This window comes from Cheilinus undulatus, linkage group 22 (assembly GCF_018320785.1).
Source record: "Cheilinus undulatus linkage group 22, ASM1832078v1, whole genome shotgun sequence".
NCBI lineage: Eukaryota > Metazoa > Chordata > Actinopteri > Labriformes > Labridae > Cheilinus > Cheilinus undulatus.
This window is the reverse complement of record NC_054886.1, coordinates 25,084,678-25,106,286: the sequence shown is the minus strand read 5'-3', so window position 1 is coordinate 25,106,286 and position 21,609 is coordinate 25,084,678. Positions and strand designations below refer to the sequence as shown.

General features: G+C 39.8%; 1 protein-coding gene across 3 annotated transcripts in view; it reads left to right on the top strand.

Annotated features, from left to right (window-relative positions):
• arhgef11 (Rho guanine nucleotide exchange factor (GEF) 11) overlaps positions 1-21,123 on the top strand; it is a 37,187-nt gene extending 16,064 nt beyond the window's left edge. The window contains exons 16-40 of one of the 3 annotated variants that reach the window (XM_041778696.1): positions 639-735; positions 1,507-1,629; positions 2,276-2,299; positions 2,469-2,595; positions 4,803-4,896; positions 5,320-5,349; positions 5,478-5,607; positions 6,067-6,273; positions 6,445-6,492; positions 6,714-6,862; positions 6,953-7,093; positions 7,662-7,738; positions 7,843-7,968; positions 8,137-8,254; positions 8,338-8,486; positions 8,607-8,682; positions 8,773-8,955; positions 9,053-9,134; positions 10,396-10,476; positions 10,572-10,627; positions 10,746-10,880; positions 11,947-12,180; positions 12,470-12,577; positions 14,616-14,926; positions 15,928-21,123. In XM_041778696.1, coding sequence (XP_041634630.1) covers positions 639-735; positions 1,507-1,629; positions 2,276-2,299; positions 2,469-2,595; positions 4,803-4,896; positions 5,320-5,349; positions 5,478-5,607; positions 6,067-6,273; positions 6,445-6,492; positions 6,714-6,862; positions 6,953-7,093; positions 7,662-7,738; positions 7,843-7,968; positions 8,137-8,254; positions 8,338-8,486; positions 8,607-8,682; positions 8,773-8,955; positions 9,053-9,134; positions 10,396-10,476; positions 10,572-10,627; positions 10,746-10,880; positions 11,947-12,180; positions 12,470-12,577; positions 14,616-14,926; positions 15,928-16,110 — 3,089 coding nt within the window. In that variant the 3' untranslated portion in view covers positions 16,111-21,123. The remainder of the gene's footprint in view (positions 1-638; positions 736-1,506; positions 1,630-2,275; positions 2,300-2,468; positions 2,596-4,802; positions 4,897-5,319; positions 5,350-5,477; positions 5,608-6,066; positions 6,274-6,444; positions 6,493-6,713; positions 6,863-6,952; positions 7,094-7,661; positions 7,739-7,842; positions 7,969-8,136; positions 8,255-8,337; positions 8,487-8,606; positions 8,683-8,772; positions 8,956-9,052; positions 9,135-10,395; positions 10,477-10,571; positions 10,628-10,745; positions 10,881-11,946; positions 12,181-12,469; positions 12,578-14,615; positions 14,927-15,927) is intronic. The other 2 variants (XM_041778697.1, XM_041778698.1) reach the window with 2 other exon arrangements.
• Positions 21,124-21,609: the final 486 nt, after the last annotated feature.

Below are 21,609 nucleotides of genomic sequence, written 5' to 3'. Positions count from 1 at the left end.
TGCAGGCCAGTTCTTACCTATACCCTTTTACTGTGAAGCCATGATGTTGTAACTCGTGCAGAATGTGTCTTGGCATTGTTAAAAGATGTCTGCATGGTTGCTCCAAAACCTGCATGTACCTCTCGGTATTGATGGCTCTTTCGCAGATGTGCAAGTAACCCATGTTATGGGAACTAATACACCACTGATGTTGGCTTTTAAACTTTGCATTGATAACAGTCTGAATGGTTTGCACTTACTGACTGTGATGGGCTGGCCTCTACAGAGTCCTGACCTGAATGTTTTAGAGGATGCTTTTACTTAAAGGAGTAGTATGTGAGTTATTAAAAGAAGCCTGGTATAATATAGCAAGATATAACTTACGTAAATTTGAAGACTCTCCTCAAAAGGGTTCATAATATTCCAAATGCAAATGTAACATACAGTGAATACAGACTTTTGCTGTTTTGTTTTATGGACATGTTTCCTTTATTTTCTGGTTGTATTTTAATAAAGACACTGAGCAGTGGATGTAGATGTTCATCAAAACTTTGTTAAAGTGGTATCCTAGGACGTGTGCATCTTACTATATCCTGTATATAAATAATTTTAAGAAAAGACAAAAATAACAGCTTGATTATGTCTTTCCTTTCCTCCAGAGAGTCGACTTCATGCTCAGGAGGACATCAGAGGGCCTCTGTCCGAGCTGCAGCAGCAGGTGCTGCCGGACATCCAAGACCAGATACAGGATTATAGGTGCGTTACTTTTTCTTTTGTTTATTTGAACTAGGGATGCGTGCAATCAGCCAGTTAAATGCATGTCACCCTCACTAGTTCACACCAGAATAACTAGCCAGTTCAGCAATTTTTAAAAACAATTCGGCCAAATGGTTCTAAGCTATAATTCGCCGGCTCTCCCTGCCTCAGTGTAAACTAGCACAATGATTGAAGGGCATCTCATAATGTGCAGCAATTCTGGCATTATTCTAAGAAGCTTTCATACGCTTTTATTGAGTAGATAGGACAGTGGATCAAATTGGAAATCAAGGAAAGAGTGGGAAATGATATACAGGAAAGGAGCCACGGGTCTTTTTGATCCTGGGCTCCCAACAAAGAGGACTTTAGCATCTATAAGTGGAGTGGGACTTAATGGCAAGGCTGTCTGTGCTCAGGTTGGGCAGTATCCTGACCTAGAAGATGAAGAGGCACATTTGTAATCAGCAAAGGCATGTGGACATGGACGTCAGCCTGCAAGGAGGACAATAGACTGGTGGTGCTGAAGTCAGCCACTCTTAGCATTTCAGGCCACATCGTAGCTTAAAATGACTGTTCTGAGTGTTTTCTTAACCCATGACTAGTTGACTCATCTGAATTAAAATTTGTAGTTTGGATCATAAAATGTGGAGATATTGTATGGAATTTGCTTTCTGTCTACTTTGAGGTTTTCAGTCTGGTAGCTTAAAAGAATAAAGAGCATCAGGGTCACATTTGAAGTATGCATTAACTTATTAAACCTCTGTTTTACAGGAACAAGCAGATGATGGGTCTGGGATCTCTATTTGGAGAGGGAGACCTGCAGCAGCTGGATGGAGATCCGATGAAAGAGCGACAGGTGGTGGACAGACAGGTCACCGCCCTCTGGGAAATACTGTGAGTCTGCTGCTTCATCAAACACCGCTGCTTTAGTCATATTGTTGCAGAAAACTGTAAATTTCATCCTGCTTTGAGTTCACATTAAGGGCGTGGGGTTATTTTCTGGACAAGGTGACTCATCTTTATGAAATTAATTGAATCTAGCAGCTGTTTTCATTCAGAATGAATGAATATTTTTAACATAATAGGCCAGGATATCACCTAAAACAGGTGTCTAGATATCAGTCTGCCTTTTAGCTCATGAAAATTAGGTTTGCTTTCACATGTGGCTTTAATCATGAAGTGAATATTAACACAAGCACACAAAGATGGTTAAACAGGATTTGCTTAGCAACATGGTCAGATGTTTGAGGCCCAATAAAAGTTATTACAAAGCGACAGAAGGAGCTCACTCAGGCTATCATAACAAAGGTCATTCCCACAGCCGCAAACCCTGGAAACCACATGACATTTACTCCTTTGACTTTACGCACACGCGAGCCGATTCCTGTCACAAGACTGCTGCACTACAGTCTGTTTCTTTCACCTGCACCTAAATAAACTGGAATTAACTTGAAGGAATTACACTGGATATCTCTTTAAAAGCCTGTTACTTCTTGGGGAAGGAGCTTACAGAATTTTTATGTCTCTGTTTTTGCTTCAGGTCAAAGCACGAAGAGGACAGAAGGTAAAGGTCGCTTCTATTTGAAAAGTGATTAATCTGTTGTAGCGGTTTGCTTTTATTCTCAGAACCTTTTCTGTGTTTGATCCTCCTCACGTGTCTCTCCACCATGTTTGTCCTCTCTCTCTCCCTCTTTCTTGCTTTCTTCCTCCGCCCACTCTCTCTGCTTCCTCAGTTCTCCTCTGGCGTCAGCCGTGCTCCTCTACCTGCGGCACTCAGGCATCAAGCTGAGAGACTCCAAGGTTTTCCCCGGTCTGAGCACGGAGAAGGAGAAGTGGCTCGCTTTCCTAAAGACCAAAAAGGTGAGAGTGGTATCGAGGCTCTTATTTTTACCTTGGTGGATAAATTCAGAACTCGGCATCTGCTTTCTGTCTGATATATTGAAGAAAACCTTCTGGATGATTCATGTTGGAAGTTGCATTTACAGGATCAGTAAAAATAGCAATATTTCTTAGCACAAAATTTAAGGGGTATTAAAAATAAGGATGAACTGTGGATGACGATGTTATATTTTGTGGTACTGAACAGATCATTTAACATCAACAGTCAACATGCAGATTTAGTTTCAGTGAAACACGTTTGCTCAAAGTGCATGTAAAAAAGTGACTAAGCCTGGTTTATATGTCAGCTGCAGATCTATGTAGTAGTCACTTATGCTGTTTTGATCACTACATAATTTTGCGTGAGTGTGTCTATGTCTATACTCAGCACTGCAGTTATGCCAGTTCCTGAAACAATGGCAACTGTATCATGTTGGAGTTGGAGTTGATAAATATTGAACAGCAGCTGATTAAGGTTGCGTTCTTATCAGAGATGTTTGGTCTGCTTTAATCAAACCCTTGTTTGTTTTTCGAGATAGTCCTGTTCATTTGGAGTGGTGTGGCATCTTATTTGAACTCTGGTGCGGACCCAACAATTGACCTCTGGCAGGGGTGTCGCTTCGGTTCTGAATGAAACCTGGTGTGATTCGTTTGAGGTGTGAACCAAAGGCAGGCAGTGGCATAAAGCGTAACCAATAGATAGGCCGTTTCGTCTTCTTCTGCGTCTTCTCTGCTTATTCATTGCTGTTAATTTTTAATTCAAAGATTCTGCCACAAACTTATTTTGGTTTGTTCGACCAAGTTCAAAATGAATGCGAACCAAACCACATGAAAGTGCTACAGTGCTGCAATTCAGCCCCCTGTCGAACCGAGTCCCGTGTACTATCAGGTGTGAAAATAACCCAATTGGCTGTCATTGCACAGACTAAAAGAAAGGAGACATCAATGAGGAAATGCACGTTCGATGCTAGCTAGACTTTACTAGTTGCATCTAGGGCTGGGCAATTATGGCAAAAGTCAAAATCACAATTAATTTAACTTTTGACCTAGATTACAATTAATGAACGATTATCCCAAACCCAACCACCGACTCTGTTTAATTTTTAAACAAATAACTAAAAGGAACGGGCACAGATTATCAATTTATGGTTATTTATTGAAACATTTGAAATCAAGACACAAATCAGCTGAAATAGATAATTTTTCATAAAAAGTCTGTTTTTTCCAAGTAAAGGGTAAAAAATTGAAATAATTGACACAGCAGGTTTACGTCAGTTAGAGGCTCTAAATGTCAATTTCCATTATTTTTGATTAATTGCCAGCTCTAGTTACATCACTGTCTGAAGCCATTTATTTTACTATACAGTACAAGAAATACATTTAAATATACGTGACTCGGTGACTAACAGTCACCCGCTGTTAGCGGTCCAATCACAGGGCTCTGTGTCATTACATTTGCACACTCATCTACGTGCATAAGCCTCTGTGTTGGGTTCAAAGCTACTCTGACCTCTGGCATTTGCTTCTGCAGATTCAATGCAGATAAACCAGATTTAAAGCTTTAGGCTGGAGTTGTATGCATTTAGATACATCATGAAGTTGTATGTGACATGTCAGTGGAGAACACCTCTAGAGAGCACACAAGAGACCCTGCTGTGTGGGATGTAAACTACAAACACCGACACACTTGTAAAGGTTACAATAACATTAATTGTAACATCAGAATAAACAAAATGCTAGTGCCAAGAATCAATACTAACATGATCACTCTTAGCTGATGACTGTGCAACACACTGTCTGCACTTTGTTTCTGAAACATTTTCCTCCAAGCTCCTGGCATATTGGTTTAACTAGTGACTTTCAGCTGACTACATTCGTAGATGTTTTAGTTAGCATCTGATTAGTGTTTCATTGTAATGTCAAAATATCCTCATCAAATGTGGATTTAATGAAAAATTAAAAGAAAACACACAGCCTTAAATGCATTCAGCTGAAAGTCGTCAGTTTACACAGTCACTGGTTGGACAGAAACACTGAACTCTTCGTTCAGTGTCATACGTAGTAAACACCCAGTGCAGCACTGGTCAGAACTTTAAGGCATGTTTAGGCTGAAAGAAATTGCTGCAACAGCAAATGATAAGAGGTATGTTCAATGAACACTTTATTGATTGCTTCCTCTCTCTTTGCAGCTGAGTGGTATCAAGAAGGATAAAGATGGGGAGGATAAAAAGAGGAATCCCATCCTGAAGTACATCGGCAAACCCAGGACCACATCCCAGTCCAGTAAATACACGCACACTCATATCCACACATAACTGTGGTAGAAAATAAAGATAGTGAGAGTAAATTGTAATGTTTAACTCTTAAATTCATTAACTCAACCTGACAAGTAATCCCAGTTCAGTTTCAGAATGCTGAATCAGCGAATACTACAAATACTTTTTATACATAAAAAGGCTGATCAGGGCGCAAACATCTTTGTATGAAAGGTCATTATTTCTTGACAGTCACAGCACATTAGATGAGGCACGCTAACACCAACATGTGAAGCTCTCAGTCATTGTATGTGTCACACTATATTGATTTCTTCCTGCCCTGTGTTCATCCTTTATTGTTTTTTTTCCCACGTTTATTCATAGAGTTGGAAACTCTCTTGTGTTTTGTTTGGATTTTGTTGTTTGATTTTGGTTCGTTTTTATTTTGTAGCATTCCATGTCCCGTTGTCACCCACCGAAGGTACATATATTTTTACTTTTACATTGACTGCCACTGCATTTTATTCCCATCAACCCCTTCTTCTTAAAATCGGTGTGCGCTCTGCCATCATACAGTATGGTGTTATATAGTTTCATCTGTGTGTGCAGTCCGTCCCGGCAGTGTGAGGAACATCATCCAGCAGTTTGAGAACAACACAGAGACGGGAGAGGAGGGCGGGGAGGCTGGCGACGCCCAGAGGCTCTCCACCAGCAGCCTGGGAGAAGACAGCATGGACAGGTAGCTGGGAAGGGCTTCATTCGGGATCCAGATACAGTTTAACTCCATCAAGTTTGGACATTTTTACCCTTTGATTTTATGTGGTTATCACCTCTAAAACTAGCAGCAATGCCCGGTTTGTCTGCTATTTTCTTGTTTGTATGTGAAGTGTTGGAAAAAGTGAATGTCCTCTGAAGAGGCAACAGTGTGAAGGGGCTGTATGTAAAAGTTAAAAGGGACTAGTGTTACTCCAGAAATGAAGCAATTGTTCAAACAAACATGGACTCAGAGAAGGTTACTGTGAGGTTAATTCTGATATCAGAAAAGAAACAATACTCATACAATGGCGAACTGGCATAAAAAAATTGATATATAAAACTAAACAAGAATAATTCTTTGGTTTCAGTATTAAAAAGTGGAAAGAAGTACAAACTTAGTTAATACCATGGCTCATTTTCTCTTTTACTTATTCTCATGCAGCCCAACTGTGTCCGTGCGTCTGGCTCGCAGCGAGTCGCTAAAGGCTCAGGGAGAGGGCCGACGGCGGGGCGTCACGTCAGGAGCCGAGTCCGTCCCTCGCTCTCGAAGTGACGTAGACATGGAGGACTGCGGGGAAGAGAGGGAGGGGCCGGGGCTCAGGCCGCTGCAGCACAGCGCCTCGTCTTCTGCATCCAGCAGCTCTGCACGGTACAGACTCAATTGCTCCTCACAGTGCCTTCAAGCAAAGTCTAAATGACATAGAAACGAGTTGTAATCAAGTTCGTAACATCTCAACAGGACCAAAACAGTCATTAAAACAGCTTCAGTTAATCAGAACTCCCCCTTTAATGAAAGCTTCACACTCTCTCTCACACTCAGGTCTCTAGAGAACCCTACACCCCCATACACCCCTCGCTCAAGACGCAGGTGAGTTTCCACGCCCTCCCCAGTTACAATAGTATGGCCGAAAGCTCTTTTACCTTCGTGCAAAGCTTTTAAAGATCTGTATTTCAAGTATCACTGTGATATTAGGTGACAGGCTGTCTTTCCAGAATCTCTGCTGGCCTTCAAGACATTCATAGACATAATTCTGTATTCTGTGATTTCCATCTCCCCCTTCCTCTTTATGTCCATGCATGTGACTGCAGGAGTGTAGACTCACCGTTGGCTCTGCTGCCAGACGCTGCGGCGCTGGAGGAGGAGGTGTGTGACGGCCAGAACTGGCAGGATACTGTTCCTCCTCAGCTCCTCAACGCACTCAGTCCAAGGGAGATCGACAGACAGGCCGTCATCTACGGTAGGAGTCCTTAAAAACACCAAGATGAAAAAGTCTCATAAACCTCTGGTGGCTTGTGAATAATGTGCCCTTTCTCCGCCGCATCATCAGAGCTGTTCACCACTGAAGTGTCTCACCTGCGGACCTTGAGGGTTTTGGATCAGGTCTTCTTCCAGAAGATGAGGTCTGTGCTGAACTCTGATGAGCTGGCCTGCATCTTCCCCAACCTTCCCCAGGTGTACGAGCTACATGGTGAGTCTGATTCTTGGAGATTTAGTGCTTTATTTGCAGACTTGGAAGTTTAGAAATTCATTTTGTTTTCCTGCATTGATTCTTATTTCTTATTTATGTAATGATATTTTTATTTTGCATTGCAATGATCTTGTTTTACGTCTTTTTTTTTAAGTGTTTCAGGGTGTTTTCCAATAAAGAAATGAAGGTTAAGAAGCATTTAAATGTGGAATACTGAGAACCTTTAACGTCCCTGGTTCTTTCTTCTTCTGCCTGTGTTGTTTCTGTTTGCATGGTAAACTGAGTTGTACTTTAGGTCAACATAAATTTAGAGCCCTGTGTTTCTGGGTAAATAATAATAAGGGTAGCAGAGGTTATCACAGGAAGGTGCAACCTCACCCTGCAGCTTTCTAGAGTCAATACGGGCTCCTTGCTTAATTTAGAGCAAATATTGGAGTATATAGTCTGAGATAACTTCCCACTAGCCTTGCTAGCTTTCCTTTGAACCATCTTAAAAGGTATTTTTTCAATCTAAGAAGAAGTACTTTAACTTAAGTGTTTAATATTCTTTTTTTTTTCGTCTTTTTAGCAAGTTTGTGTGAGGCAATGAAGAAGCGACGAGAAACACCAATCGTCCAGGATATTGGAGATGTGATGCTTGCGAGAGTGAGTGGAGATGCAATCCCTTCATTGTATCTGAAGTAACCGATTTAAGTAGCCTTGACTTGCACACATATATTTAGCATGTTAAGAGTGTTTTGTGTTTGTAGTTTGAAGGTGCAGCTGGAGATGAGTTTCAGGAACAGGCGTCTCAGCTGTGCAGTCAGCAGACTCAGGCTTTGGAGCTCATCAAAAACAAAAAGCGCAAAGACCCCCGCTTTGCCCACATCATCCAGGTACACACATGTCTGCACCTGACACATTTAAGTTTATTTACAGATAAGGACATCATTTTTAGCCCCCCTTAAAGCTAATAACTTCATCCTCATCAGTATATTGCACCTACTTGAAGTCTATGATTCCCTACTGAAAGACAAAGCTTATATGTCTGCTGTTTTGTTCAGGAGTGTGAGGCGAGTCCTCACTGTCGCCGGCTACAGCTCAAAGACCTGCTGGTGTCGGAGATGCAGAGACTCACAAAGTACCCTCTGCTGCTCGACAACATCATCAAACACACAGAGGGTGAGACTTTTAACAGATTTTAACAACAAGCACAGAAAACCTGCCACAAGAGGCAAATTAAGACTTCTTTGTTTGTCATCCAGCCGGCTCGTCAGACCTCCCCTCTCTTCAAAGCGCCCAGGCGTGTTGCCGAGGGATACTGCAGGCGGTAAACGAGGTCGTCGGGGAAACGGAACATCGGCAGCGCCTCAGCCAGTACCAACGAAGGCTGGATGCTGCCCCTCAGTTTAAGGTAGGGAAATGTGTTCTAATGGTATGCTGAATAGATTTTTCTTTCATTGCAAGCGAAGCCAACAATGATGGATAATGTGTTTTTTTCCTCCTTTAAATGTGTCTGATTTTACTCTTACAGAGTCTGGATCTCACCACGAAGAGAATGATTCATGAAGGTCCTCTCACGTGGAAAGTCAGCAAAGACAAGCAGATAGGTGGGTATTTCTTTATAGATAAATGACGTGACCTTAAATTTTGTTAATAGGTTGATTTTTCATGCCACTTATTGTTTCTCCTTTCATCAGAGATCCAAGCGCTGCTTCTGTCAGACTGCCTCGTCCTCCTGCAGCGAGGCCCTGATGACCGGCTGCAGCTCAGGTATCCCTCCCGCTGGCTGAGCGGAGGCGGAGGAAGCAGCGGGGACAGCAAGACATCCTTCAGCCCTCTGGTGAAGCTCGACTCTCTGCTGGTCCGTTCTGTAGCCACAGGTAAGAAGAAACCCACTGTCTAAAATGTAAGAATTCTTAACTTTATGGCTTTTTTATGATCCTGATGAACCATCTAAATTTTGTGATTTCTCTCCAGACAACAAAGCGCTTTACGTCATCAGCACCACAGAGAGGCAGATCTACGAGCTGGTGGCGGGGACGTCATCAGAGAAAAACAAGTAAGCTTTTTGGTGATGCTTTAAAATTTTACACCCTTTAGAGCCCTAAAGAACCAAAAAGGCTCACTTCATACATTAGGTTATAAAATTATTATACATTAATACTTTTAAAAATGTTTTTTAATCAACCAACTCCCTCTCAACTCATAAAAATTAATCATTACTTTCAAGAAATGTAACCCTTTATATCTCAGGTTCTGTCAACATGCCTGTGTTTAAGATGGGGAAAAAGTGAAAAAAAAAAAAGGCTATGAAATTACTATACATTCATATTTTTTTTAAACTTTTGTTGGTTAATCTTTTAGACCAACTCCCCCTCAACTCATAAAAATTAAACATTCATAACTTTAAAGAAATGTAACCCTTAAAAACTTAAAAAATGATTTCTTTTTATTAAATACATGCAAAATGGATTTTTTTCTTTCTGGTTGTCAGGATTTATTGTACGTCAACAATTCTGGCAACTTTGATTTCTATGCATTGTTACTTTTGGCGCAGTCTCAAATGTAAAATTAAAAAAAAGTGACACGGAAGCCCTTAAGGACCAAAATGGCTTAGTTGAGGCTATAAAATTTCTATGCATACATATTTTCAAAAATGTTTTTGGTTAATCTTTTAAACCAACTCCCCTTCTCATAACTTTCAAGAAATTAAACCCTTTAAAATGCTGGGTTCTGTCAGTGTTCCCCTCTGTGTTTTAGATTGGAAAAAGTAAAAAAATGAGTTATTTTCAATAAAATACATGCAAAGTAGATTGTTTTTTTTTTTTGCTCATCTGGCATGTCTGGCAACATTTATTTTTATGCATCATTTTTTGAGCGCTGTCTCATGTAAAAAAAAAAGAAATTTGAGGGGAAGTTGCTCCAACTGGTGGATAATGTTGGAAATTCAAGTTCAACAAAAATGATAAAAGAAAAATACTAAAATATTGGAATGTATGTTTTTATGTTCAGATGGTTCCAGGATTTAAAAAAAAAAAAAATTATAATGGAAGTCAATGGGGTCCATTTTGGCTTCAAGGGTAAATGTGTTACTATTTTTGTACACATTATACAAATTGGAATCAAAATTTTCAAAATGCCATAATAATACATCAAATGGCCAAATATCATGCCAGAGGGCTTAAAACTCTGAAAATTACACTGAAATTGAATTATAAAATGTGCCTAAATGGCTCAGCAGATACCTAAAGGCTGAGGACAAGCATCAGTGCCCTTCTTCTCCTCACAGGTGTAAAACTTTGCTCTTTTTTTTTTCCCAGCTGGAAAGGTTTACTTGAAAAGACCATCTCATCGGCTGGCGGGTCATCACCACTTATCAATCACGGATCCATGCGGCTCTCGTGAGTAGAGGACAGTAGTAGGACTGTTTTAAAGATGTTTAAGTCTGTTATCTGAGTTTTCTTGATGTTTTTCCTTTTTTCTATGTCTTCTGTAGTTCCCCCAGTCTAGGCAGCGCCTCTCCAGTCTCAACTGGGAGCAACGTCTTTGCAGGTAACAACCATATAACAGTACTCAGCACTGAAACTGTGAACAGTGAGTAAATATTCATGAAACTAAAACTAAGTCTTTACCTTCTTTTTTTAACCCTGGACTGATTTTAATCCTGCAGATAACTCGATGACGGAGCAGTCCGATTCTCTGGAGACTCACTCCTCAAACGATAGCATGGTGCTCTCCTCTGTCACACCATCAAACCAATCAGACAGAAACAGTGCTGGTGTGGCCGAGGCTGCTTTACAAGATGGTAAGTAGCAGACCAAAGGCTGCACAAAAGCATAGATTTAACCGCTGATTTGGCTTTTTTGTCGTTGCTATCGTGTTTTGAATACTGAAATAAGAGTATCTGGAGTACATGGTGGAGACACATTTGCAAGTCTGGTTCCTTGGTGAAAGGTGTTTGCATTTTGGAACATGAAGTCGCATTAGGATATTTTTTACTGTTGTAATCAAATAGCTGAGAAGTAGCCTCATTATCCTGCCTGATTCTGTGTAATCTGACCCTTAAAATTCACAGTGTGGCCAAAGAATTAAAAATTCTGTTCATTTTCTCAATAGTGGATTTAATTATCAGTCATAATGCCAGAACGATCCAAGACTTACCATGAACACATAAATGCTCCTGTAAAAGATAGTTTGGATAGAAGTTTGGATATCAACCTTGTTAGAAGAGAACAAAACAATCGGGGGAAAAGATTTGAGTATTTTTCAGCAATGCCAGAAGATGATTTTATTTGAGAAATTTACACGAGGACTAAATTATTACCTCCCTTTTTAAGTATTTCCCAAGTGCTGTTTAACAGAGCAATGAATTTTTAAAACAGCTTTTTCAAACGTCATATTCTTATTGCAGATGCTTGAATTATTTTACTTTGCACTCAGAAACAAAAATCATTTCACAAAAACCCAACCCCCCTTTAGAACTGACCTTTTTGTTGAGCCACAACACAAACCACTGTTGTGCAGTCATGTGCTTTAACTTAGTAATGCTCAAAGCTTGTAAAATAAAATTAAAACTCTGGGCTATTTTTCAATTTACATACAGTATAAAAACAAAAGTATGGGTTTGAGTTTTCAATAGAGAAAGCATCATGGCAAAAAAATAAATCAGATTAGACTTGAGAAAAAAAAAATGTTGGTGCTCAAAAAGCAGGAGGATATACAACATTACCACATCGTTTTCAGGTGACGAGCTGAAGTGAGAAGTATCATCAAGAAATTCAAAGAGAGGCACAGTACAGAAAAAGACTGGCAGAGTCAGGAAGAGAAAGATTTTTTATGCATGTTGTTTATCTGTCTTTTTTCCCATGTAGTTGAAACACTTCGGCAGCTCATCATACGGGATCTGGAAGAGGACGGCTGGAGCCACGATTCAGACGACACGCCAACCAATGAGACAGCCAACGAACGTAACTCCTTCACCGAAAGACAGCGGCCAGAGTCTCTGGAGACAGTCCTCAACTTCAGCACCAACGAATGGGAGTCCGAGCCTGAAGTGGCTCCGCCTCCAGACGCAGAGCAGCCTAGTATCCAAGTTGTGAGGAAAGGTAACAGCATCAATGGAGAAGCTTTTAATTCTTAATTCTACAGCAGGTTTGACTACATTTCTTGCTTTTTGGGATCTAATCTGGTGTTTTTGATGGCTGCCTTCTTCTGCATGTTTCTCTCTGCACTTTTGGTGATTAATTATTTTGTTTATCTTTTCTTTTTTGTTTTTCTATCTGCTTGCTCATCACAACACAATGACACAATAATCTCACCATCGCTGTCTCACCCTTTCACACCCTCTTTTCCTCCGCACACTTTCTTTGTCACACCTCTATCTTCTTTGCATAGCTGTGGTTGCGGGTCCTCCTCCTTCTTCTTCTTCCTCTGTCCCTGATGACATCACTGATGATGTCTCCGGCCAATCATCCAAGCTGAGAGGCGGGGCCACCACGCAGGGTAATGACAGCTACACAAGTCATGTGCTTTAGATTTGTCTTGGATTACTTTCTTTAAAAACATAAGAATGGAGCTATTGAATTGGAGTTGTTCTGATACCAATAACAGTGTCAAAGGCGCCTTTGTTTGAGCATAAAACAAAGAATGAAACATTAGCTAGTGCGTTTGTCTGTGCACTGATTCATACAGCTGGGGGCCCATGAAGGTCAGCAAAATAGCTGTGATAACCTTAATTTCTTAACCCAAATAATAACCACCCCTATCAAAGCAACTAAAAAGATTTTTATTTTTTATGCTGTTGTACAATCTAGCCTTTTTTAAAATGTAAACCCATTTTCTTCGATGTGAATAAATACACTGAACTAAGCCATGAGGAAAGTAATGTCAGGCTTCATAGCTAAGCCATGATAACTGTGAAAAGAGACAAAAAAAATGGGTGAAAGGTAGCAAAAATGAGTTAAAAGTGACAAAACGGGGGTAAAGTTGGCAAAAAGTACTGACAAAATGGGCTAAAAGTGCAAAGAAAAGTGGCAATAAAGGAATAGAAAGTGGTAGCAGCAAAAAGCAGCAAAAATGGATTAAAAGAGGCAAATGGGGGCAAAGAATTGACGAAAATATGTGGCATAAATGGGTAAAAAAAAAAACTTAAAATTGGTTAAAAGGGTAAGCAAAGTGGCGGTCAAGGGCAAAAGCAACAAATAATTGTTAAAAGTGTCAAAAAATGGATTAAAAGGTGGAAAAAAATGGGCGACAAGTGGCAGAGAACTGACATCAGAAGGCAACAAAGGGCAAAAACTGGTTAAAGTTGCAAAAATGAAAAAAAAAAAAAAAAAATCCCAGCAAAATTGTTTTTAAAAATCGGCAACAAAGGTCAAAGTTGGTTTAGGTGACAATAATGGAGAAAAAAACAGCAAAAATTGTTAAAATTGGCAAAAAATGGGCATTAAAGGGCAAAATTAGTTTAAATTGGTAAAGATAAGGGATAAACAGTGCTTAACAAATTTATCAGACCACCTGTCATATTTGTCTCAAGAGACCATCCAGCATCATGAAGTGCTTTAATGCGGACTCTTTCATTTTCAGTAAGATCTCCACATTTTACCATTTTGAACAGGAATGAGGGATTTCAAACTGAATTCACCCAAATTTGAGCCGGCTCACTGGGCTTCTCTGAGAAGTCAGAAATGAATCAAGCATAACATTCAACCACTAAAACTCATTTTTCTGTTCAGGAATGCAAGTAAATAGCTATAATTTGACATATTAGTCAAGAAATAATAATGTGCTTTACTATTTTTTCATTTTTTTTGTAAATCAGTAAATGTGAAAATTCATGGATAACAATGATAATGATATTTTAGCATTAATAATATCATTTCGGTTAAAGAGCTTCTACTTATTGATGTATTAACCGTTGCAGAAACATAAAAAATGATTTTGGTAATTACCAATGCTGTTAATTTAGGGCAGCTGTGGCATAAACCTTACTTTGGTTAGTGTTAGGGTGGTCTAATAAACTTGTTAAGCACTGTAAATTGGCAAAAACCTGCAAAAAGTGACGTGAATTGGTGGAAGTGGCAAAAAGAAGTGACATAAATGGGAAAAGGTAGCAAAAATCTGTTTAAAAGTGGCAGATGTGGGTGGAAAAATTAGAAAATGACATAACTGTTAACCAGGATGTAAGCACCAATGCCACTGATCCAACACACATGCAGTTGTAACATCAATAAATCACAACTTTGTGTTTTTTTATGGCTCCAGCCAATTCTGTGTGCAGGCCTGACAGGGGGGCCCAGTTAGGACACAGTGTTAGCAAATAGCAGAGTAGCGCAGGTTAGCCTGCTTGGATGATCTTAGTCATATTTTGAAGTACCCTATAATGATCCTTTTGCAAAGTTATATATTGGAATCATGTTGGAAAGGGAAAAATGGTATTGGAACATCTCTAAACAGAGTACTGTCTTTGAACCAGTTTTATATTCCTCTTGGATCTCAAACCAGCGTGTTTTTCTCTTTCTCTTAAATTTCTGTCGTCTAGGGAACACTTTCTACCTGGTCATGCCTACGGACCAAGGTGAAAGCGTCACCGATGACCCTGAGGACCCTCCAACCCCTGTCGCCACCAACTTCCCCCAGCCTCTGGAGGAAGGGATGGCACCACAGGTACAGCCAGAGGAAAAGACACCTGTCTGTAGTTTGGAGGCTGACCAATCAGAGGCTATGCAACGGGAACAGGAAGAGGAAGAAACGGGACAACCACAGGCGGGGCACCAGAGCCATGTGATCAAAAATGTGGATGAGATATTCCACACAATTGAGGGGTTGATGAGCAAGTTACGACAGCTGAAGGTGAGTTTGTGTGGGAACAAGAGGGCTGACAATAGAGGCAACACAATTCTCAGATATGCAGTGCCTATAAAAAGTATTCACCCCCTTTGAAGTCTTCCAGTGCTGACTGCTGAGAAGCATCCCCACAGCATGATGACATATTAACATAGCGTCTTGTCTGATGGCCAGAAAGCAACATTTTGATCTCATCAGACAAATAACTTTCATCCACTTGACCGTAGAGTCTCCCTCATGCCTTTTGGTGAACTCTAGTCCAGATTTAATGAGTGTTCTTCATCTGCGGCATTCCCTTTGCTTCTCTCTCAGAAAGCTTTGACTGGTGAAGAACCTGGGCAACAGTTGTTTGCAGAGTCTCTCCCATCTCAGCTGCTGAAGCTTGGAACTCGAGAGTAGTCATAGGTGTCTCGGTGGCCTCTCTCACTAGTCTCCTTCTTGCATGGTTACTCGGTTTGTGAGGACGGCCTGATCTAGGCAGATTTACACATGTGCCATATTCCTTCCATTTTCTTGAAGATGGATTTAACTGAACTCTGGGGGATGTTCAGTGCCTTGGAATTTTTTTGTATCTATCCTCTGACTTAAAGTTTTCAATAACCTTTTCTCTGAGCTGCTTGGAGTGTTTTTTTGTCTTCATGATGTAATAGTAGCCAGGAATAACTTGAGACACACTCACTCCACTGAGGTGATAGCCATCTAACTGATTGTGAGACTACAAGCACCAATTAGCTGGGCCTCTGTTGAATTAGGTCTGTCACTTAAAAGGGGGTGAATATTTATGCAATCACTTATTTTAGCTGATATATTTTGGCTTAATTAAGATTTAAAGAGATACTTTCCTGGATGTTTTTGAATCCTTAGAATCTCAAAATCATGGAATAACCCTTTAATTACAAGAATTGAGCTTGAAACGACTGCTGTTCCTCTTCTTTCCAGCTAGCTTTATAATATTTAATATCCTTTTAATATATTTGGGTCTTTTCTGCCTCTTTGTCCTTCTACAGGAAATAGAGAAGGCCCATCACAAGCTTCTAAAAACCCTCAGAGAGCCGTCTATCAATCAGGAGTCAGAGGAGCAGCAATGCCACTCTGCAAACGTTTCCAGGACACCGTCTCTGGACCGCGGCTCGATAGGTGGGAAAGAGAGCAGCCCAGCTGAGCCCAAGATTCAGTCAACAGGATTCTGACAAGAGGATTTTATTTTCAGTCGCTTAAATGGACGCACATAAATGTACCCGCTGTCAGACTGGGGCTCTCAGCCCTGCCTCCCCTCGCCCCTCCTCCCTGCATGCACTGACCAGTGGAACAGAAGCCCAGGACGGACCATGACTGTTTTGTTCATTATTTTGTTGTTATATATTTTTTGGAGCTGGGCAGACTCACTGGGATTTCGGAAGTCTGCAAACCCTCTGATTCATCCAGAGCATGAAAGGTTAAGGAAGAAGCATGAAGGAACAAAAAGGCAGATGACAAGTTGACTGATGAAGAGAGGAAGAAAAAGCAGGAATTATGGAAAGTGGATAAAGTTGGATATTTGTGAAGGAAAATCATGTATGTCTCACTGGTTTGACGGGGCGGAGCAGAAAAGTGTTGAAATGTTAATTTAAGGAAAATCCAAGGGACCCATCACCCCTGCACTTTACCCACAATGCATCCCTTTGTCATGTACGTCCTCTTCAGTGGACGGATCAGGGACTGGACGTGCCGCTCGCTTTACATTTGAGCCAAGCTGGCCTCCGTGGGGTTTCCCTCCCCCTTCCGCCTCCACTGGTTGCTTTACACTGAGTTCACCTGCCACCACGGCCGAAAGACTGTGTTGTTATAATTCAGGTTTATTTGCACTGGGTAAGGAAATCAGTATCACACACAAAAACACACACATATCATTTAACCAACTCATACTTTTATATCCCCTTGAGTTTTTGATTGGGAACAGCCTCATCGACATCCTTAACCTACTTCTAAGCTACATGACGACTGTTTTAAACGTTAGTGCTACATTTTCATCATCACATGCTTCATTTTTGTTTGTTTTGGAAACACTACTGCGCTGTTTACTACTGAAATGCTGGCAGGTTTTCTTTTCTGTTTTATTTTAGTGCTGCTTCAGAGGCAAACAGGGATTTCAAAGCTCAGTGGATTCACACAGCTGATCTGATCATGTCAAGTTTGGGGGGATTTAGGATGCTAAGGGGGAAAAAATAAGTCCTGGAAATTAGGAAAGAGGACTCATACTTGAATTTTTATCATTTAACACTTGTTGAAATAGCTGCCAAATATCACCGCTGACATCGCCGGTCTTCACTTTAAGGTCCGACTTTGCATCTTTTAGCGGATTGTGTGTAAATATCACAATAAATACTGTGAACCAGCAACTTCTCCCTTCTCCCATACTGTGGTCGTACCATACGCAGTGTTTTAATCCATGTAGCCAGCACCCAAAGGACTGTGCTCTTTACCAAGTAGCTTTCTACAGAGAGAAGCCTGTGTACTGGGAGAAATGGAAAAGTAAACACAGAAGCCAAGCTGATAAATGACCGTTACTTTACTGATCTGTGGTAGCAGCCGTAACATGAGTTTAAAGGAGTAGTTTCTCATTTTGGAAAAATACACCTGTTAGCAAAGCTTGGTGCCACTTAGACATGGTGCTACATGCTGGTTAGCTTCGATTAGCTTAGCTTCAAGTCTGGAAAAACTGGGGAAACATCTAGCCTGGGCTTGTCTTAAGCCTGGTCTTTACTTCTGAGCCAAACCTACACTGTAGCATGCAAAGTAGGTTTGCCTGCATACCGCAGACAGCAAGCCTTGTGATTGGTCTGCTGGGTAGCACCGCAGTGCATGCTTCAACCTATTCAGCATCCATGCTTTCTTTCTCTCTGATGTCTCCTCTCTCTTCAACAATCAACTGCCACTCGATATTTATTAGTTCCACTTCCACATGTGCTCGGTTTTAGCCTTGTATGCAAACAAGCAGGGACAAAGAATTAAACGTAGCATATAACAAGCATAGACACCACACCGCCTACTAGCATTTTGGCAGAGTATTGCAGAGCTATGGAGACACAACAATGTAAAGTCATAGCACCACAACAGCTTCTATAGCCTTTTTACCAAAAGGTCACAGCTCTGTAGTTTATGAAGTATCTGCAGATTTCCAACAGTCATGCTTGGTCTGTATACATGATCTTAAAATAATCATTTTAACGGTAGACATATGGTCATGTCTATGCGTCCCATGTGGGCCCCTATCCCACATGTCATTGCCCTCTTTCTCTATCTCTAACCACTGCCCCTTCAAGATAAAGTATAAAAGCCCCAAAATAAATCTTAAAGTTGATTTATTGTGAAAGTGCCTGCAAAACCAAGATGAGTTATCAAAGTAGAGCTAACACACCTTGATTATTCTGTTGGGATGGTTTTACTCTAGTATATTTAATAGGGATGCACGATATTAGATTTTTGCCTATATCTTATATGCCCATATTTAGAAATTAATTTTAGCCAGTACAGTTATCATTACTGATTTTTAAATGTAGTGAAGTTTTGGGGTGGATAAATGTATACATTTCAGTCTTTAAAACACAGTTTTAAGTGGAATGAATTATGAATAAAGAAAAGGGTAACACCTTATTTTAATGTGCCCTTTCTACCTAGTTATTTTATAGTAATAAGTGGTAATTATCTGGTAATTTCTTTAGAATAAGGTGGTGATTACTGAGTTATAGGCTGGCATTTTACCAAGTAATACAGTGGTAATATTGACGATGTATTTAGAAAAACTTCAGAGAAAGACTTTGAAGTAAGTCTGTGTGTCCTGTCTGAAACTCTACTGACTTATTTGTTCATACGGCCAATATTTACAGCTGATTTGGGTTGATTTTCATTGTTGTAAATATCAGCAAAAATGTTCCTATCTGCAGGTACTGATACTTAACTTTATAAACTAAATATCGCCCATACATGCCATTAATATCGTGCATCCCTAATATCTACACTTGATTTGGCTTCAAACTGACCCAGGAGTTCTGAGCATGATCCACAGTTCCTTTGCAAGGCAAAGTGAACAGCATAAATGCATGGAAGAAAGCAGGGAAATACACAAGATGAAGGTATTAACATGGTGAGTACTAAAGCAAGAAGCATTAATTTTTGTTGGAATCTGCCAAGTAGTCTTTGTTCTCTCTGTTTGACAACTACTGTAGATAGCCACGTCCTAATTTATTTGTCAGTCAATTCCTACTTGACATAATAGGTGGACTAGAAAATAGTCAAGTAGTGTCTAGCTAAAATGGTACATGCAGCCACCTGTCATAATGGAATTGGACATAGTTGAGTCTTAAAAAACAACTCTTCCCTCTTCCCAGGGTGCCTTTGTATCAACAAATCTCCATAAAGTTGCAGCATTATGCTCAGAAATATTCCAACATGTACAGAGCTATTTTTCCATATTTGACTGTTCAACCAAGCGGAGTTGGTTTTATTACCTTTTGACAGAACCGTGCTAGCTGTTTCCCCAAGTTTAGATTAGTGTGCTAAGCTAAGCTAACCAGCTACAGCCTCCGTGCATTAGCAAAACCGCTGTTTCCCCCCAAAATGTCATTCCTTTATGTAAACAAATGCAGAAACAGCTGAATATTTTTGATGGTTTAGGCAAATTTAACAAGCAATGGCTGACACTAAAGCCAAGTGTTTACTTAACCACCACCCAAACTCTGGAACTACTTTCTAATACACAGTATAAATATCTATTTGTAAATAATAGATTTTAAAGGGATAGTTTGGTATTTTTGAGTGGGGTTGAATGAGGTTCTTAAAGTGGAGTTCAAACTAGTGGAAGAATAACGTCCTGTGAGGTTTTTTGTCTGAAAACTTGCTAAATTACTTAAAGTAGGCAGCCCTGTCCGTATAGCCAAGCTTCCATGCCTGGTTTCTCCTTACAGGGGCCACATTGGCTGATGACTTGTATGGTTAATACTTTGACTTTTTACTAGAACCTTGTACAACCCTACTTCAAAAATACAGAACTACCCCTTTAAACTCTCCCCAAGAAAAACGAGCCTTTTGGTGTACCATTTTTTTATGTTTTCTTCCTGTTTTTAAGCTTACGGGACTCAAACTGGACTGAATCTTATTTGAGTTGGTTTCAAATACTAACAGAGGAATGCTTTATTGAATCACAGACTTTTTACCAGCTTAAAAACTTGTTACACAACCTAACAGAACCAAACCAGGATCCACGTTTACATTCACACACTACAAGCTTCTCATTCTACCACTAAAACTAATAAATTCACCAGTTATTATCTTTTACAAATGAACAAAAAAAAGGAAACTCTGGAATAAAAAGCTATGTATGGATCTCTAGGAAATGTGACTTTAGGTACTGATACTGTATGAACTTGAGGAATTGGTGCAAAAAATGGGAAAAAATGTTCTACCAAAGTGAAAATCTCTTCCTGTGGGGTTGAAGGGAACACTTTCTTTTTGTTTGTTTTTGTTTTTCCATGATATGATTTGCAAGCATCTCAGACCAGATGTTTTAATCTACTGAAAGTGAGATTTTGTGGTGTATCACTCACATTTAAAGACTAGTTTCTCTATGATTTGGCTCTCTAAAACCCTGATGGTCTGAGTTGTTTGGATCAGAATCTCTTTTTTTTCCCTTCTCCTTCACTCCCTTCTCTAACTACAGCATTTTCATCTCCAATTTCTACCTCTACACTTCAATTTCTTTGTATCTTCAACTTCTTTTTTTTGTACATGATTCTTGTACATTGACATCAGCGTTGTGGCCCTAACCGGCAGTTTTAAAAAATAAAGCTCAAACTGATTCCTTTTTTAAAAGAAAAGTTGCACAAACAAACTTCCCTGCACGGTGCAAACTACTGTATGCATACACACGTCTTTAACTATCATCTCATTGTCTTTTAGTTTGTCTTTTTTTTTAAAAAAACAACAAAAATCTTGTTCACTCATGTAATATAGAGATCAGACCCACTTGTTTTATATATGTTAATTTTTTTCTGTAAAGCCTTAGTCCTCGTATTTGATTTTATTTTTGTAGATATGATTTAAAAAAAAAGGATGTATAAATTATTTTCTTCTCCCTTGTTTTTAAAATTGGTGAGATTGTTTAGCTGCACAGAAGGAAAAAAGAGCTCATGTCTCAGATTCATGTGTTTTGTGAGATTAAAAAGAAACTGGATAAAGAAAAGCAATACGAGTCTTTTATTTTTGAGTTTCGATGTCCCCGCTCCCTCATGCTGGATAAAGTTTTCATGTTAGGACAAAAGGTATTTGACTTTTTGGTGTGGTACCAAATATTAAAAACCTTTAACTGCTTGATCCACTTGTTGGTTATAAAAACAACATATAATGACGGCTAGCCTGCCTTTGAATGTGTAGACTCAACTGTCATATCCTAATTTGCGACCAATAATCCGTGAGTCTACAGTTACAAAAGGTCAGAGGTTTAAGTTTTACAAGAAGATACTATACAAAGAGTGGCTCACTTTAGCCCCATAAGCTAAAGCTAACATGGCTATGCTAGCTACATGGTTATAGTCACTATGTAAGTGAACGTAGCTACTTTAGCTTTGGCAACATGAGCTTTAGCAAACATAGCTCAGATACCATAGCTACATTAGATATTTAACAACATTAGCTATTTAGCTACATTACATAGT